The sequence below is a fragment of the Solanum lycopersicum genome, chromosome 3 (genome assembly GCF_036512215.1).
Source record: "Solanum lycopersicum chromosome 3, SLM_r2.1".
NCBI lineage: Eukaryota > Viridiplantae > Streptophyta > Magnoliopsida > Solanales > Solanaceae > Solanum > Solanum lycopersicum.
Genome location: NC_090802.1, coordinates 6,255,223 through 6,273,451, shown reverse-complemented (window position 1 = coordinate 6,273,451; position 18,229 = coordinate 6,255,223). Strand labels below are relative to the sequence as shown.

General features: G+C 32.3%; 3 protein-coding genes across 5 annotated transcripts in view; 2 read left to right on the top strand and 1 right to left on the bottom strand.

The window, feature by feature from the left end:
• The first annotated feature begins 2,840 nt into the window (after nucleotides 1-2,840).
• Nucleotides 2,841-6,827, top strand: LOC101244348 (rac-like GTP-binding protein RHO1). The gene is made up of 8 exons (XM_004234481.5): nucleotides 2,841-3,001; nucleotides 3,176-3,413; nucleotides 5,003-5,090; nucleotides 5,238-5,347; nucleotides 5,443-5,506; nucleotides 6,123-6,187; nucleotides 6,298-6,363; nucleotides 6,459-6,827. Exons 2-8 carry the CDS (start codon nucleotides 3,315-3,317, stop codon nucleotides 6,558-6,560), a joined length of 594 nt encoding a protein of 197 aa, XP_004234529.1. The 5' UTR covers nucleotides 2,841-3,001; nucleotides 3,176-3,314; the 3' UTR covers nucleotides 6,561-6,827.
• Nucleotides 6,828-9,768: 2,941 nt separating this feature from the next.
• UBC11 (E2 ubiquitin-conjugating enzyme) lies at nucleotides 9,769-11,823 on the top strand. Its single transcript, NM_001366368.1, is given in 4 exon segments — nucleotides 9,769-9,887; nucleotides 10,643-10,770; nucleotides 11,316-11,420; nucleotides 11,572-11,823. Coding segments are annotated over 4 exon segments (447 nt in total). The 5' UTR covers nucleotides 9,769-9,817; the 3' UTR covers nucleotides 11,716-11,823.
• Nucleotides 11,824-12,299: 476 nt separating this feature from the next.
• Nucleotides 12,300-18,229, bottom strand: part of LOC101243768 (vacuolar protein sorting-associated protein 35A-like) — a 30,717-nt gene continuing 24,787 nt past the window's right edge. For all 3 annotated transcript variants that reach the window (XM_069296272.1, XM_004234479.5, XM_026029811.2), the window contains 16 exons: nucleotides 18,049-18,138; nucleotides 17,814-17,936; nucleotides 17,277-17,351; nucleotides 17,144-17,203; nucleotides 16,517-16,633; nucleotides 16,079-16,318; nucleotides 15,930-15,995; nucleotides 15,701-15,790; nucleotides 14,509-14,598; nucleotides 14,132-14,221; nucleotides 13,835-13,903; nucleotides 13,667-13,747; nucleotides 13,426-13,533; nucleotides 13,224-13,327; nucleotides 12,902-13,015; nucleotides 12,300-12,797 (listed from right to left, as the gene is read on the bottom strand). In XM_069296272.1, coding sequence (XP_069152373.1) covers nucleotides 12,587-12,797; nucleotides 12,902-13,015; nucleotides 13,224-13,327; nucleotides 13,426-13,533; nucleotides 13,667-13,747; nucleotides 13,835-13,903; nucleotides 14,132-14,221; nucleotides 14,509-14,598; nucleotides 15,701-15,790; nucleotides 15,930-15,995; nucleotides 16,079-16,318; nucleotides 16,517-16,633; nucleotides 17,144-17,203; nucleotides 17,277-17,351; nucleotides 17,814-17,936; nucleotides 18,049-18,138 — 1,728 coding nt within the window. In that variant the 3' untranslated portion in view covers nucleotides 12,300-12,586. The remainder of the gene's footprint in view (nucleotides 12,798-12,901; nucleotides 13,016-13,223; nucleotides 13,328-13,425; nucleotides 13,534-13,666; nucleotides 13,748-13,834; nucleotides 13,904-14,131; nucleotides 14,222-14,508; nucleotides 14,599-15,700; nucleotides 15,791-15,929; nucleotides 15,996-16,078; nucleotides 16,319-16,516; nucleotides 16,634-17,143; nucleotides 17,204-17,276; nucleotides 17,352-17,813; nucleotides 17,937-18,048; nucleotides 18,139-18,229) is intronic.

Here is an 18,229-nt window from a genome sequence, read left to right as displayed (position 1 = left end):
TATCGGAAGCGACCTCTATCTACCTCCCAAGGTTAAGGTAAGGTTGCGTACACTACCCTCCCCTCCAAGACCCCACTTGTGGGGTTGCAGTAGGTATGTTGTTGTTTTTTGTCCCTAAGACAATTTCGTTATACTCTGATAGATAAATAAAACTAATGTATGAAATATAAAATGAAAAATACTACTCTGATAGATAAATAGTCCGTCCCTTAGTCTAGTCTCTATTCGCAGATGTTACAAGATCAATTCGGATCAGCTTTGGTTCGTACATAAAATGTGGTTGGGGGACTATTCTGGAGCTATTTAGCATAAATCGATACTGATTCCTCCCTTCTGTTGTTACTTTATGTTGAATTTGCTATTTCTTTCTTAAAACCGCTGAACTAGCAAATCACATACTGCTTCTGAACTTGATTTAACACTAGAGTTGTGGATCTTGGAGTTTCCGTGTGACCTATAGATCACGAGTTTGAGCCGTGGAAGCAGTCATTAATGCTTGCATTAGAGTAGGTTGTGTACAATCTACATCACACCCCTTAGGGTGAGCTCAGACACTTCGAGAGTTGAAACAGACAGAATAAGGTGGGTAAATCGTATGATCCATGTCGTTTTATATTATACATACATAATATTTATGTTGGGATGCACATGCACTTGTTAACTTCAGAAAAAATCATGTAAATATACATACATACATACATATATATATATATATATATATATCTATCTTCAGAAACGGATAGAAAGTAAATGTAACTAATAGTGCCCCCATAGAAAGCATGAAATGGTGTTTTGTATCGCTGGGACATGCTGAAAGCAGTGGCGTAGCTATCTATAGTGAGGGTGTCCAGTCGGAAAATAGCATCGTATTTATAAGTAAAATGATACACAAAGTGATTAAATAACAAACTTTGGACACCCTTGACAGAATAAGGTATTGTAGCCCAATGACTTTTAGATTCCCTGAAAGAGCCCCTAAATGCATGCTCATCTGTTTGAATCTCACTAGCAACATCTTTTCCTTTTTTTTTTTGGACAACCTTCATGAAATTCCTTGTTCCGCCACAGGCTGAAAGATCTTTCTATTGGTGCACTCGAAATTTTCAAATCCTGAATACATCTCTGTGTACATTCATTAATTTTTATTCAAAATTTAATTTTAGCTTACTTGCATTTCTCTCTTCCCTCTCCCATTCTCGCTCTCTAGATATACAAATATAAATGTAGACCAGTTATTATATACAAACATCTAGCAGATATGCATAGACAAATCGACAGATATACTTATATAATTCGTCTCTCCCCACATTCTGCCCTCTCTTGTTTGCCTCTCTCCTTCCTAGCTACAAATTGTAATTAGCAAACTATAACTATAAAGTCTAATTAAGTTTATTTTAGTGACTATTTACGAAATTTCCTAAATATGTATGTAGTGATTTGGAAATTTTCAAGCACATCATATGATAATTATGTAGATATTTTCATGATTTATTTGAAACTTAATAAGCTAGAGTTTTGAATATATATTTTTATTTGAGAAATATTGAGGTTTTGTAAGTGAAAATTCCAAAGTTTCATTGAGAATCTCTAAATATTTGGGAGGAAAAAAAATCTCTAAATATTTGAAGACAAATTTTAAAATTCATTATCAAAATCTATGTTTAAATCCTGGTTAAAGTTTATAATTCTTTCTTCTGAAAACATATGAGAATAGAAATGAATAGGAAACTATAACACGTAAAATTGAACTCTCATCAATTAAATAAAAATTCATACAACTAATTAACGAGCTATGAAAATTTTCGAAATAAATTTTATCGGTCCCACAAATAAACAAATTATTGTCTACCTTTGGCGCCAAATGTCAATTAATGTCAATTTGCCATTAAGATATGTTTTATTTTTCCAATTTTAGCAGCCAATTTGTTATATTTATTGTTATTACCCACAAAATATTGCATACAATGAGCTCACAATTGGGAAGATAATTAGCTGTAATTGACCCCACAAAATACTTTGGGACCCATTCTTTTCATAATTTCTTTTTTAAAAGATTCACTTTATTTTAAAATCAAATAACAAACGTATAAAATGAGAAATATTTACTAAAGATAATTTGATCATGTTATACCTTTAATAATGAGGAATTGTCAATTAACAAATGTAATGTCATACCATTGAAGGTGTAAAAAAAAGAATTACAATTAAATCTTTTATCACATAAAATAAAAGTTTATCCGTAAGCATTATTTTTATCTCACACTGAATAAGTTTTATTAAAAGTGAAAATATTTTTGGATAAATTTAAATTTACATCATATTCAATTCATTTAAGAAAAAGATATTTTTTGATTAATTCGCATTGCATAAAATTTATTTAAAAGAAAAGATCTTTTTCATACTAAAGATTCATTTGAGAATCATTTTTATTTGATTAATCAAATATGAAAAAATTACTTAAAGTATCACTATTTATGCATCATAATACACCTCGAAGTTGTCACGACAAACTATTTGAACTATCGCCATCTATGTATTACAACACACTTCGAAGTTGTTGAAAACACATCTCGAAGTTGTCTACGCCAACTATTCGCTCTTTTTTTTACTTAAATTATCGTCATTTATATATTAAAACACCTGAAAAATCCTCATATGTTGTTCTCTTTTTCTACTTAAATTATCACTATCTACTAAAAAAAAAGAGAGAGAACAACGATTAGTTGATACACGTGAAACTCGTAAAAAAGTGATAGTTCAAAATGTGTTTTTCGCCGGTATCTCATTAAGTAAAATGACATTTCTACCCCTACAACAATCATGTGCTGCAAGAAAAGTGTGAGAATGAGAGAGAGAAAAAAGCCAATCATAAGCAAAAATACAAAAAGAGTCTCAGCTCTTCTTCTTCGTTGGTTGACAGACACACAGAGAGAGAGAAAAAACAGTGTTTTTTTCAGGGCAGCGAACGATTCAAGCGCAGTATTTTCCGGCAAGAAAAAAGGTATACACAGTAGTTTTACAAACAGCTTAATGGGTTTTCCTTTTCTCTCTCTTTACCTCTAATTTTTTCTCTATCTCTAGATCTAAATTTACACACACACCCAAAAATTCAATTTTGGGTTTGGGTTTTCCTCCAGATAATCAAACTTTTTGTGGGTTTTTGCCATTTTTGCAGATGGGTCATTGAGAGGGACTGAAAAATTGAAGAAGCATTACATTGTTACGTTTTTGTTTGTTTTATTGATCAGGTCTTCTCAAGAAGATCTGATAAGAAGTGGGTCATCGTTGATTTTTAAACCCAAACAAGAAAAGTTATGAGTGCTTCCAGGTTTATCAAGTGTGTTACAGTGGGTGATGGTGCTGTTGGAAAGACTTGTCTTTTGATTTCTTACACCAGCAATACTTTCCCTACGGTTTGTTCATCAACCCCTTTTGCTTTGTGTTGTTAAATTTTCGTTTTGAAAGTGTGTTAGGTAATGAGAGGAAATGTTTTTGTTTTATTTTCTTTCTCCTGTTTGTTTAGCTTGATTTTGCTGACAATGTTGAGGAAAAAGATGTTAATTATTGATAAATTGTTATACATTTTTTTCAATCAAGACTCTGTTTGTGTACCTTTTGTAATTAGTGGCAGAAGTAGGATTTTCACAAGGGGGTTAGACATGTACAGTATATATGTAAAAGCTGTATGCCTCCTGCTTTTACATCAAACCTGGAAAATAATTTCCAAAGGCAACCTCTGGCTGTCAAAGCTATAGGGAATGAGCTTCGGTTTTTCCATTGATAGAAGTAGTAGGTATAACTCATGCAGGTAATAGGCTATAGGAGGATGTAAGCTCCGGTGGTAGTGGTACTTTGGCTAATCAAACATTTTCCTTAAAATACCATTTTGTTTCAAGGAGATCATTTGTTTCTCTTGCTTTGTTTTTCTTTCTATTCTCTTCTTGAAAGCCGTAAATGTAAACACCTTTGTCAATGTGGAGGATTTGAGAGTGGGACAGGGAAGGACCTTGCATAATTGTCTTCACCCTCTTGCCTATTTTCCCTGCTAATTCATTTTTGCGATATGCTTTATTTGATTCTTTTCAGGACTTGCTCATGTGTGTGTGTGTGTGTGTATATATATATATATATATTGATAACAATCACGTAAAAAAGTGCATTTCTTTTAGTCAGCTTTTTTTCTTAGGCATGTCAACAGGTTCCTGTTGTGTGTGTTTTGAATTGTTTTCATATTGAAGGTCTATCTGTACTAATATCTTGTTGTAGATTTTGTTGATCTTTTGGACAAATTTCCTTGTTCACGTGATCTTTTTGTATGTTATTTTGATTCTTCGGAAAAATTTCTTGGATCACATGATTTTTTTGTATTTTCATCCTCGAAACTTGATTGATGATGGGCTGCCCTTTACCCTTCTCCTCTTAAAAGCCAGACGTGTTTGCTTAATATTGCCGGGAGCTAACGTGACCCACCGTATTTCAATATTTTGGATAAATTGCCTGGCTTACAACTTTACATGGTCTGTTGCTTTAATATCTTATTGTGCACTTAATTGTACCTTTTTCGATATTTTTACAGAAGTATTTCGTGGTATACATGTTTGTTTGTTTTATGCTACATTTAGAAGCATATTGAGTTATTTCTAACAAATTCATCACATGTGTATCTTAAATCAGGTTTTGATAATTAATCTTAAAGGTAAGGAAGAGAAGACATTGAATTTACTGCAATATGAACTTGGTGTTATTTATATCTGACCCTTAGGTGCTTGCTCTTTGCTGCACTACATCTTTGGTGGTGTTGAGGAAAAAAGTTAATTCACTTTACATGCACTGAATGTATACTTATTTTATTTTGGCTCAAATTACAGTACTTCACAGAATTTTTATATTTTCTGAGAAGATGCCTTTCACCTTTCCCGAATTTAACATCAATCGCAACTTATCAATAAAAAAATAATTTAACGTCTCTTGCGTTTCCCTCATTCATGTAATTGTTTGACAGGATTATGTGCCCACTGTGTTCGACAATTTCAGTGCAAATGTGGTTGTCAATGGAGCCACTGTCAATCTAGGGTTGTGGGATACTGCTGGTAATTATTTATTTGCTCGACATTTATTGCTTGAATCTTCTGATAACTGTTACATGTTAATGTATTCCAATGCATATATACCTATAATAATGCCAACTATATGCTGTCCAAATTGTTATGAGTCTGACTTCATTAAATGTATAACAGGACAGGAGGACTACAACAGATTAAGACCTCTGAGTTACCGTGGGGCCGATGTTTTCATTTTGGCATTCTCTCTCATTAGTAAAGCCAGCTATGAGAATGTCTCCAAGAAGGTGAGTGTTTTATTATGTATTTCTCTTCATTTACAATTCTTTCTATTCGTTGTCGGTACATGAAAAAATTACAATTTTGGTTTAATTGCTTTCAGTGGATTCCTGAGTTGAAGCACTATGCTCCTGGTGTCCCGATAGTACTTGTTGGAACAAAACTTGGTGAGGCTTTCATTTAAACATGATCTAGTCTGTGGTTTGTTTCATAGATCTGCATGAGATGATGATTAATAGTGTCTGCAATCTTCTTATTTATTTGTACTTATAAATTCTCAATAATCAAAAGAAGATACGTTTGTGCTAAATGGCATTGGCACTATAAGGCTAGCGTAGTACAGATAGCCTAAGTTGATAGAGAATAATGTTGAGATTTCTGCTGTTCTCTTAGTTGATGGAACTTTTTTCCCAGTTGAGAGAATAGATTTTACGAACTGCTGAGATCTAATAGAACAGAATGGTGAAATATCTGGGCATTGATGTTGAATGAATAAATTTTCTTTATAGGTACCTATACAAGGATGCATTAGTATAAATAGAAAATTAATCTCTTTTGAATGTGAAAAGCTTTGGTTATCAACCTTGTGTTGAGTAACGATGTCTCTACTTATTATAACATGTGAAATCATGCTACAATACAGTTTCTCCTTGCAATCTGTATTTGATATTTTGTTGGTAACATCTATTAGTGCGTTTAATCACCTGTTTTATAGGTTTATTATTGTTGGTTTCCACTTATCAAGGCCTAATTAGCTCACTTTACTTCCTGTTTGTTACTCAGATCTTCGGGATGATAAACAATTTTTCGTGGATCATCCTGGTGCTGTGCCGATTACTACTGCTCAGGTAAGGATAACTAGCACTCTTCCTCTTTTCAATTGTATCCAAGGGAGGATGATTTTTGGTAGTTTTGTCCATTTTCATTTGACATCTCTTATCTTAACCATTAAATTAAGGGTGAGGAGCTAAGGAAAACAATTGGTGCACCATCTTACGTTGAATGTAGTTCAAAAACACAACAGGTATGATTCCCCTACAGCATCTATATATCTTGCTCCGTATATCCTTTTCACGTACTTTTTATTGAAGCATTTGGTTGAATGTGTCCTTGTTGCAGAATGTGAAAGGAGTCTTTGATGCTGCCATTAAGGTCGTCCTCCAGCCTCCCAAGACAAAGAAAAAGAAGGGTAAATCTCAAAAGGCCTGCTCGATATTGTGATCAACTATAAGTCCAACAATATGGCTCATCACAGTTCTCGTTGTAACATCCCCCTTATATCCCTTTTTCTCGGAGGAAGTAGAAGGTTCTCATCTGTCTTATTCGGAACTACTAACGATCCCTCAAAAAGTGTTTCAGGTGGCTTGGTTTTTCTGTATAATTGCTGTTCACCATGTAAGGCCACTCTAGTGTTTCCTTTGTTTTGATTTGATTTATGTATTAACAACTGAATGATCCTCAGTTAGGAAAACAAAATTCTTTTTGGAATGTTGGGCTTCTCTGTGTTTTCTTGTTTTTGCATCTCATTATAACATTGTTATTACTTTGAAATGTTCTTGTTTAGCTCAACTTGTATCGAGGGTCTTTTGGAACAATCTCTCTGCCTCCTCGAGGTATTGGACCTTTCGTAGACCTCACATGTGGGATTAAACTGAGCATGCTATTGTTGTTTGTTTAGCTCAAACTTTTGCTTCAAAATGGTCTAAAGTAAAGAATGGTAGTGGGAGTTCATTTTTTATTTTAGTTTTTTCAAAATATTTTTATTCTTCACCGTTGTTTCTTTTACTTCGATTATCTTTAATGTTTTTAGACTCAATATAATGTTTTTATCATAATTTTTATTTTTGCATTTTTTCTAACCATGTTCTAAAAAAAGTCAAGGTTTATTAGAAAAAATCGGAGTAAGGTTTACAAATTTTCTTAATTCATTTATCACTAAGTTATATTTTTGTGGGTACACAACTAAACTCATACTTATTGTGTGTGAGAAACTTCAAATCTATATCATTAAATCTTACGTCAATATAAGCAGGGACGGATCTGAAGGATTATATATACATATACATATATATATATATATTACATAAGGTCAATATAAAAATTCATAAATTTAAAATTCAGATGGATGAGCCGGAGTTTTTATCTTTTCTAACTTGGCCTGATTATGAAGAAAAACTGTTTGAGTCGAAATTAAATTGTTCATCCCTTTTTTTTTAAAGGAAAAAGGAATATTTCCCTTTAATAGAGGTGAATGGTGATCCACTCCTATTGGGTTTTTTTCCTCAAAAAAATTAATAATAATAATAATAATAATTCTACAGTTGTCTATGATCAATTTTTTTGTTCAAAAATTTAATATTATTATAAAAATAAAATAAAAAGGAATGTGATCTTTACAAACATGGCACAAAGTGGCAAACTTGATTGGCACTCATTACTAATATTAGATTCTCCCTTGCCTAAGGTTCATTGTATATATTAATTTCAATTTTGGAGAATTATAAATTTATTCTTTTATGAAAGTGGAGTTATATAGTAATCAATAATTGTGATTTTTGTTAGTAGTTAATGAAAATGATTGTGAAGTGGATAAGCTTTTGCTATTATAAAAAATATTTACGAAGCAAATGAATTTATAGTGTAAATGTTTTTCTAGAATTTTAGTATACGTCTTGGACTTGTTGGACAACACATCAATTTTTTTAGTCAAGGGTATTTTTTTTATAATATATTCATCTATTTTATTTTGTTTGTCTATATATATAAAAAATTAGAATTATTATAAATAATAATAATAATAATAGATAATTAAAATATTTAATATAAATATGCATTTGACCAATTTTTGAAATTTCACCTATGCTACATAGATTAAAATAAAAGAAGTAACATATACACTATGTAAGAATTGCATAAAAAGAATTAACAATCTAAAATATCTAAGAATAATAATAATTGAATTTTGAGATGTATATGCGTAACATAAATTGAAGTGAAAGGAATAACATATATTATGTGAAAATTACGTTACAAATATACTATAAACTATAATAATTAAGAATTTAAAATATTATTAAAAACATATTTTTAAAAAAAACACAATCAGGCAGCCTTTGTACAAGGAAGATCCATAATCCATAATATACTTTCTGTATTTCATGACAAGGAAATTCGTAATTGCTATCTTTTAGGTGCATACAGGATAAAATTTTTATTTTTATGCAATAAATTGCAAATCACATAGGAAAAATAACTCATACTAATCAAACCTGATATGACGAGCTCGATTCAGAAGACAAATTCCTTGCTTTCGAACTTGACACCCTCAACATGAAAATCTAAAAGTAATAATCACTGGACTATCCCAAAAGGGTAATAATCCATGATATACTTATATGTCCGTAACTTGTTAAGAGACTTGTAAGAAAATAATTCTTTCATTATTATTTTTCCACAAAACATATACATATTTATCATTCACTATATAAATAATTCTTGTATTTATCGTCGAAGTTATAATGTTAGGTATTGATATGAAAGAACTTAATAATTTTTGTAAAAATATTATATTTATATTAGAAAATTTATCAAATATGTATGAATATTTAATTCTAAATTCAATAACTAAAATAAATTATATATTGATAAATTCAAGATTTATAAACTTTAAATTATACATCCGCCTCTACTTACGGTCCAACTAATTTAATTAGTGTCATAAGAATATCATTCTAATGAGATAGAAATACTATGAACATATTCATTAAGAATATTCTTTACATAAGATGAGAATATACATGACACATAAATGAAAAAAAAATGAAATTGCTGCAAAGTTTAATTTTATTCTTTTCAAATTACAAAAAAGAAATTGTATATTGATGTTGTTTGGTCGGAGGAAAATAACTAATTTTTTCATGTCTGGTCAATTGAGATTTTTAAAAAATATATTTTTTAGAAAAAGAAATATCTTAATCACGAGAAAAATAACTTCACAACTGAAAGCATAAAAAACAAGTTCCATATTTATTGTGTCCTTCCAGTCTCTAACACGTACATCTTTACCCCCACGACCCTACTTTTAGGACAATATTTTTAATTCGAAAAATGAATTAAATAATCACTTAAGAAAATATTTTCTTCGTACCGACCTTACCCGGAGAATATTATTATTTTTCCTTTTCTTTGTTTCTTCACAAGTTTGAAAAATCATCCATCGTTCCTTTTTAAAATGCATATTTTATTTTTATTTTTTACAAATTGCTTTTTGCCATATATAGAATCTATACCAATGAGTGGTCACTGAATAATTATTGAAAAAAAGAAATTATTCTTATTTTCTTGCATATATATATTTGCATCCTTTCTTGAAATGTTTCATCAATTTGATATTTTCTCTCCATAAAACTTCTAAATTATTAAATTTTTTATTCAAAAAAAAACATTTTTTATTTCAATCCAAGAAGTGAGTAGAATTAATGGCATCAAGGAGAATTCAAAAGGAACTAAGGGAGTTGCAAAGAGACCCTCCTACTTCATGTAGTGCAGGTAAAAAAATAATAGTATTATATATATATATATTACAATCTGTCGTCCCTCGGAGATTAAATTTATGGTGAAATGACAAATATTTTTACATCGTTGATCATATATTTTGAGTTTAAACCTTAATATAAAGTCGAACATAATTTTCAATTTTCAATACGAAATTGAATTAGTAACGCTTCAAAACAGATACATGACATTGACAAAACGGGAAAGGGACAAGTGTACTAAGATAAAAGGAGTTTCACTTTTTAGAGAGTTCGAAATTTATGATAATATCATAACTCATAATAAAATTTTGAATTTTTCACTTGTTTAAGTTTAAAATTCACGATACTTCCATATAATATAATAATTTTCAAACACGAACTATTTTTTGATAGATTAATTTTCTAGGAACGGACAAGTTTACTAAAAGGGTCCATTATTAAATCCAAGACACTATCTAAGAGTTTCACTTGTTAAAATTAAAAGATCGTGATATAACATTTCGAATTTTAAAATTTACGATAATATTCTACAAAATTTATTTATTTGAGTTCAGAAATATTAAAAACTAGTTCAGGTACATTTAAGACTAGCTTGGGTACATATATATAGCTCTGATACAGTAAATACTGAATCGAATATATTAATATATAGCTCGAATACATTAAGGAAATAAGAAATTTTAAAAATTTATAAAAATAAAAGGAAATATTAAAAAAAAATAATAAGACGTATATTTCAATAATTTTTTTTATTATTATTATTTTCAGGTCCTGTGGCTCAGGATATATTTCATTGGCAAGCTACCATTATTGGGCCAAATGATAGCCCTTTTGCAGGTGGTGTTTTTCATGTGGCCATCCATTTCCCCCCTGACTACCCTTTCAAACCCCCTAAGGTATGATAATTTATAAAAATAAAATTTTAAAAAAATAAAATATATATATATATATATACACACACAAATCCCATGATAAAAAAAAATAATTCTCATTTTTTATTTTTTTATATATTTAACCGTTATAATCTAAGTATACGCTTGTTGTATATAGAGTATACATTGACATTATTTTATTTATTAGGCAGCTAAAAAAATTTAAAATAACTGATTAAAAATGTTAAGATCTCGATTTTTGAAAGTCATTACAAGGCTTTCATTTCGGTAAAAAAATTATTCATACTCAATGTTTATGTCAGATGACTGAAAACATGTCATATATTTGTTTGATAACTATATATTATCACTTAATTATGATTAACTATTAAGCATTTTTCACCTCAATTTAGTATACAATTGTACTGAATGAATATAAATGATATTTTGTATAAATATCGGATATGAATAAATATTTATCTCGCACCTCCCAAAAAGAATTGGAATAATGGGAAAATAATCAAAGAAATGATTATACTTAATTATCTTTGATAATATTATTGTGGCAGGTGGCTTTCAAGACCAAAGTATTTCATCCAAATATAAATAATAATGGAAATATTTGTTTGGACATTCTTAAAGATCAATGGAGTCCTGCTCTCACCATATCCAAGGTAATTTTTAATCTATATTATGATTAATCAATTATTATTCACGTTTATTTTTTTATTTTTTATTTTATAAAAATAGTAATAGTTATATTATTTTTTTTTGTATGACTTAAATTTCTCGATTTTATATTATTTTTTATTTAATTCAATGCAGGTTTTGCTATCGATATGTTCACTACTAACAGATCCAAATCCAGACGATCCATTGGTACCAGAAATTGCACATATGTACAAGACTGATAGGTTAAAGTATGAATCAGTGGCTCGTAGTTGGACCCAAAAATATGCTATGAATTGACTCATGGAATAAATCGAGGTGCAGGAGAGCTGAACCAACCATTTTTTTATATATATATAAAAAAAAAAAAAAACTTGTTATAACTTATAACCATGATGTCTTTCTACCAAACCACATAATAAGATGAAATGAGAAATGTGTCACTTTTGAAATATATATAACTATGCAAAATTTGGGTTAAATAAATGGTCCTTTTTTTAGTATAAAATGTTGTGAATGAAAATTCTTTCATCTGATGTTCGATATGCAAACCCACTTTGAATAGGATGGATCTAAGTTTTAAATCCCTACTTTTGTATTGTTTATATATCTAAACAAATGACACAATTCAAGCTGACATATAATGAATTTCAGCAACATACCCAGTGTACTTCCGAGATGTGCTGGAGAGGGTAGAGAGCGCGTAAACCTTACATGTACCTCAAGGGCGAGGTAGAGAAATAGTTTCTCATAGACCCTCAGCTCAAGACAACATTAACAATATCGCGAAAAATGAAAATCAAATGTCGTTAGCCCTCATGTTGGTAAACAACATAGAGCTATTGCATTTGACTATGCACCTCCAAGCAAACATAGTCCAGCAATTTATTCACAATCACAAGATAAATCTGCTCCATATAGTCTCAAATTTACAGAGATTTTTATGCGAGAGAATTGTTACAACAATCAAAATCTAAAGTATAACCCATCGCAGAGTGGTTAGTATATACAGATATTTGCAGCTTCTTCCGCTAGCCTGCTGAAAAAACGCAGAATCTCGACTAACAGGCAAATAATAAAACTAATAAAGAACTTGTATTGGGGGAAAAATTATCTGCTTCTGTAACATCAAGAATGGCAACTCCTTGCAAGAAAATGTGTCCTTTTGTCGTTAAGACTTAATGGAATCATATTTCTCACCAACTGCGCCACCTTTATCCTTCTGGAACTGGATATAGCGCAATGTGCTTGCAAGCAGAGCGTCTGCAGCAGGATCGGCTGTTTTATTTTCACTTTGCATTTCAGTTGTTATTAGCTCGAGTAGGCTCTGGATGGATGCAACAGTGATCTGTGTGACACCCTTCTCATAGAAATATAAATACCTGACATCATACGAATGATAAAGTGTATCTAACGTCAAGACTTGCAAAAGTGAGAACGTATCCGAGGAAAGGAAATAAACAAAGGATGTATAAGTGTTGTTTACTTGTTTAGAATTTCTATAAAGAGCAAGACTGATCCACTGCTGCCTCGGGTTGCATTCGACATTTGTTGAGCAGCATTTGCAATCCTTAAGGCTCGTTTTAAACAAAGCAAAACCCTGGATCAATGAAAAAGCAACAACCACGTTAAGAAGAAAATAACTTGAAATCAAGGAGCAGACTCAAGAGGCAAAACTCAGAGTGGCTCAAAGAAGACCCATAAACACAAACCGCAACTCTTGCAGGTATAAACCAAGCTAATAAATGCTCATAATAAGAGTGGCATGCCAGAAGTAAACTTCATCACTCCCTGACATAATTACTAACCTCTCTCCATCCTTGATGCTGTCCTGGTCATCAACCCAGAAAAGATGAGCACAAGAGTAGACAGCTTTGCACTGATCAGGCTTCTTCAGGAGTTTTGCGGAGTACTAAAGGATATTAAAAAAAGAGGGAGGGGACGGTTACTATCATAGAATGATGAAGCTGAAATCAGGAACAAGAAAATAAGAGGTAGTAGAATAGTTACCCCTGTAGCCTTGTGCGTTAGCGTGTCCCTGTTCTCAACACCAAAGATGTGCATTCTCTGAAGAGTACCTATTATTAATTGTATTGCGGTCACCTGTGCTTTAGAGTCCTATCAAAACATTTAACTATAATTAGACAAAGCAATGCATGAAATGTAAAGAACAATGCAGATATATTGAAATTCCAGGAAGTCCAGAAAATAGAGACCATAATAAAGTAAAGATAGGATAAGTAAATACTACCGAAATTTCTTCCTCGTATAGTATATAAGCTTGGGTGAAGAATTCGTAGGCAACAGGCTCTAGGTCAGAGTCATTGGCAGCCTGAGCAACAAACGACATGTCAGTAAACCCATACTTTTTTAATAAGGTCCACAATCTTACACATGTCTTAAGGATGAATTCATGTACCTCAGCACACTCTAGGTACAACCTTAGTGCTAGCTCAGGTACTGGAACACTTGAGAGAGCCTCAATTATCTGAAACAAGGTGTATGCAATTCATACATAATACTAATTTCCTCAGCACAATCTTAGGTAACAGGATTATTGCAAATAAAGAAAGAGAAGCTAGAGATAAAAAAAGATAAAAGAGAAGCAAAGCTGATCTTTCATTTTTCTTTTCACCAAAAATTCACATTGGTGGTCGTCTTATCTTCAGAACTTCAAATGCAATACATCAGATACAACCCCATTCAGCTATTTTACCTGATTTAAAATCTGAAAAATTTTCTTAGGTATAGCAGATGTTTCCTCCTCTGGAGCATTTTCATCTTGGTTTTGCAGTCGCCTTACCAACTAAAAAAGATGGGAAATCACAACATCAGAAGGTAAAGAAAACAGTCAGTTGTGTACAACAAAGGAAACTCGCTCAATCTCACTTTTCTTCAAAAACTGGGAAGGGATGGTTTCCATTTTCTGTTATTTACTCCTTTGAAGTTTGAACAAGCAGTTGCACGAAAAAAGGATCATCTTAAAATGCATACACAATAACTCATCACTTGATTCATTTCTTTCGACAAAGACACAGCATGAGGTATTTAACACACCACCCATCTTGTAGTCATTGAGTTGTAAATTCAAACCTTAAGAGAATTAAAAATGAGGGGAGGAACTGTAAAGGGAAGCCTCTTTGGTCCTCCTGTCACAATATGCTTCTTCACGGTGCAAATTATCTGCAAATCAAAGAATTGGTAAGCCATATCAAATTTGAAAAGCAAGATACCAACACCTATAGCCAGAGATATAAATATTCTAGACATATAACATTGAATTCACACATTTTACTTTGCACAAACAAACATATAAATGAATAATATGAACATCACACTCTGCTACCTGCTAGATGAATGAAATTTTCATTTATGGATTTACTCAACATACCCCAGTGTAATCCCACAAGTGAGGTCAACAATATCAATCATCATTGGTCATGCTTTTCCATTTAAATTCAATTTTGGGCCAACATATACACAGTAAAAGCACTACAGAATCTCCATGACATAGGGCTACAAGATTCCATAGAAAGCATAACACCTGAAATAATGTACTAACATGATTAAAACATATTCAAAACTACCTACATAGATCTTTTTCTTCCCTTATGCCTAATCTTTCATTAAGTTTACATGGATTCCAAGAAATTGGAAGTCTTATGAGACAACTTTTTCGATGTGACTTTAAGCATACCTTGTCCTCTTTTAACACCTGCACTCACCATGGTCTCACACCAAAAAATTGGTGCATCCGGAGGTCAATGGAATATATGGCCAAACCATCTCAAGTGACCTTCTATCATGAAGTATTTACACCTTTTGTCGAATGTCGTCATCTTTAATCTGTCAAATCTTTCATGACCATACATCCATCATCTTTGCATTTGCATCTCTGTGACACTCGTCTTGTTGATTCATTGAACTTTAATGGCCAAATATTCACTCACATATAACATTGATGGTCTTATAACTATTCTATTGAACGTACCTATCAGAACAAAAAATGCCTAGACATCTTCGTGGTACTAATCAAAACAAAAAATATTCAAGATATCTCTCATTAATAAGATAATAGTTGGATGAGGTAAGTGACCGAAGGGGAAATGCATTTGAGTACATGCTCCACAAAAGTATGACAAAATTGACTTAAGTAAACTTGACCAAATTCAACCCCAAAATATAAGTCATACAGGATACAACACACTTTTCCAGTAATAAGAAGTAGAGAGGTGATCAGCAGAAGGAGTATGCAGAGAATCCAGAAAGAGGTATCAATAGTTACCTTCAGCATCTCCTCAGGGTCGTCATTGTGAAGCATTTGAATAAGTCGTGAAACAGAGTTCTGCTCTTCCTTGAAATCTTCTTCATCAAACTTAAATGGAGGACAAAGAAACTTAGTCTAATGATTTGAGCAAATAAAATTTCAAAAAACTAGCCGCTAAGAACACGGTGGAAAGAGGGTCGAAAGATATCAGCGAACTATTTAGAGAAGCAGAGAAGTCTCTGATCACCTCATCGTGAAGATTCTCATCCAAATCTCTGATAAGTCCTTTCATTAATTCAAAAAGAGCCTCAACCTGCCAGAACAATAATTCCAAGTAATAAGGAAGGTACTTTATTACAAACAAATTTTAAGAACAAAAAACAAAAGGAACGTAACCTTTTCATCTGTTGAGATGCAAGTTTTATTTTTCAGAATAGTTTGAACTAAAACATTAGCCATCACTTTGCTAGTTGCATCATCAAGGTGCTCCATAACATGAGGATAATTTGAAAGCTTTAATGCAGTATCAATATCCTTATACTTCTCCAGTGGAGCACTTAGAAGGGCCACAATCTGTTTTGTTGCTATACTGTCTTTGAGCTTTCCTTTACCGGAAAGCTTCTTAACACATGCACCCTGAAGTGACAAATGGAGTGATCATTAGTACGTTACAGGTACCATTTGCACAAGGCAGGCCAGAAAGTTATTCATGCAGCCTTTATCCTTTTAATCAACTTTATGGTTGTTTTTGCTTTTTTCTTCTTTTCCTTTTACATGGTTAAACTGTATCAAACGTAGATAAAAGAAGAAGGGGAAAAATAAGAGTTGACCTACCAAAATCTGATCCACATAATCAAGACGATCAGGGTGGACATGAAGAGTAAAAGTTAAAAGAGATGAATATAAAGTCACAACTCCAGCTATAGGCATGTTTTCTTGGGCTTCTATCACCTGCATCAAGACAGAGATGGGCATCATATCTGAACTGCTTGAAAAGTTACAGGACACCATTAATATTGGAAGAAAAAAGTAATGTATGAATTTCCTAAGTCAACAAACAGGAAAGAAGTTGTGAGGATGTCATGGAAGGTTCGGTCTTCCCCATCATTCTATTGAAACGCCCATAAGTTGTTTTTTTTTTTTGGGGGGGGGGGGGGGGGGGGGAGAGAGCAGCAATAAAATCTTAATCATCTGTGGCTCTGTGCATGCATAAATCACTACCACTGTAAAGTTGTGAGGAAGGTACAGTCTCCAATCTCCATGACACTGACATCCACAGATCTTCGGTTAACTTCTATTTTTCGACTGATTAGTTATTGAATGAGTCAGAGAATTGGTTAGAGTTCTCAAAGTTCTTCAAGCTCTTGTTAATCTCCACATGCTGGAGGTAGATAATCCAGGCCTAAGAGAGTTCTCTTTCAGAACACCTTCACAAGCAAGAATAAGGTAGGACTCATTTACCTTCCCTATGGCACTGTTTAGTTTCGCAAAAGCTTCCACTTGAAAAAACTCAGGTAAAACCTGCAGTAGAAATGATTTAGAAACTACATATACAAAATCTGATTCCACAAAAATTATTTTATGTGTTTCTTACATCTGTACTTAAAGCAGCATAGTTCGAGAGCCTTTCCATCAGCCGAGCAAGCACCATTTTGATATCAACAGATGGCTGAAAAAGAAAATGACAAGGGAAATAGTGCTCGGAAGTTTAATTCCAATAGAAGTTAAGCATTAATTAGCGGTTATCTAGAACGGTCAAAGAGACAGTTCTAACAACTGGAACAAATTCATATCACCAGCATGAATTTATCAACAAAGACAAAAAAAAATTCTAAGATCTTATGGAAGGCTGATGACAAAGATACTGAACTTCAGTATACCTTTTTTAAAAACAAACTTCAGTACCTAATAGAGTGGGTTGTCAACCTAACATTAAATGACATAAAAAAACTAGACTCATCACAAGTCACCAGACCAAATCTTTCGTTTGAAAAAATTGTATATTACACTGTTGCAGATAGCAAACAAATCTCAAACTCCTGGCATCCTGCCAGGCATGACAATTTTCCTTCATTGCTTAAGTGATCTATTTGACTAGAAGCTTGTTTTATGAACCAACGATAAAACACACCTGAAGCTGGGGACAAGCACCCAATAAGGTTTCAAGAGTTTGTAAGTGATATTCATCAGGGAAGACTTGAATTATGCAATCCATCAAATAGCCCTGAGCAATCTCATCTTTACAGTTGACAACCTAAGCATAATCATGAGATACACATTTTGAGACCAAAAGAAATGGTTCACATTTTGTGTTTAAACAAACTGCAGAAGTTATCAGATGGACACTAAATTACTAGAAAAATCACCTGCTCTAAAATTCTTGGAAGCACCGTCTCTTTGTACATCTCAAGGTCAATACCCTCAATTTGACTGAGAACATGCAGATTTTTCCCGACCTACCAAAAATAAAAGCAAAGAGGAAAAGCTTCGCATGAGTGTACACATCCACGGCTTACTTGATTGCTAGTAAACATGATGAAGTAACGG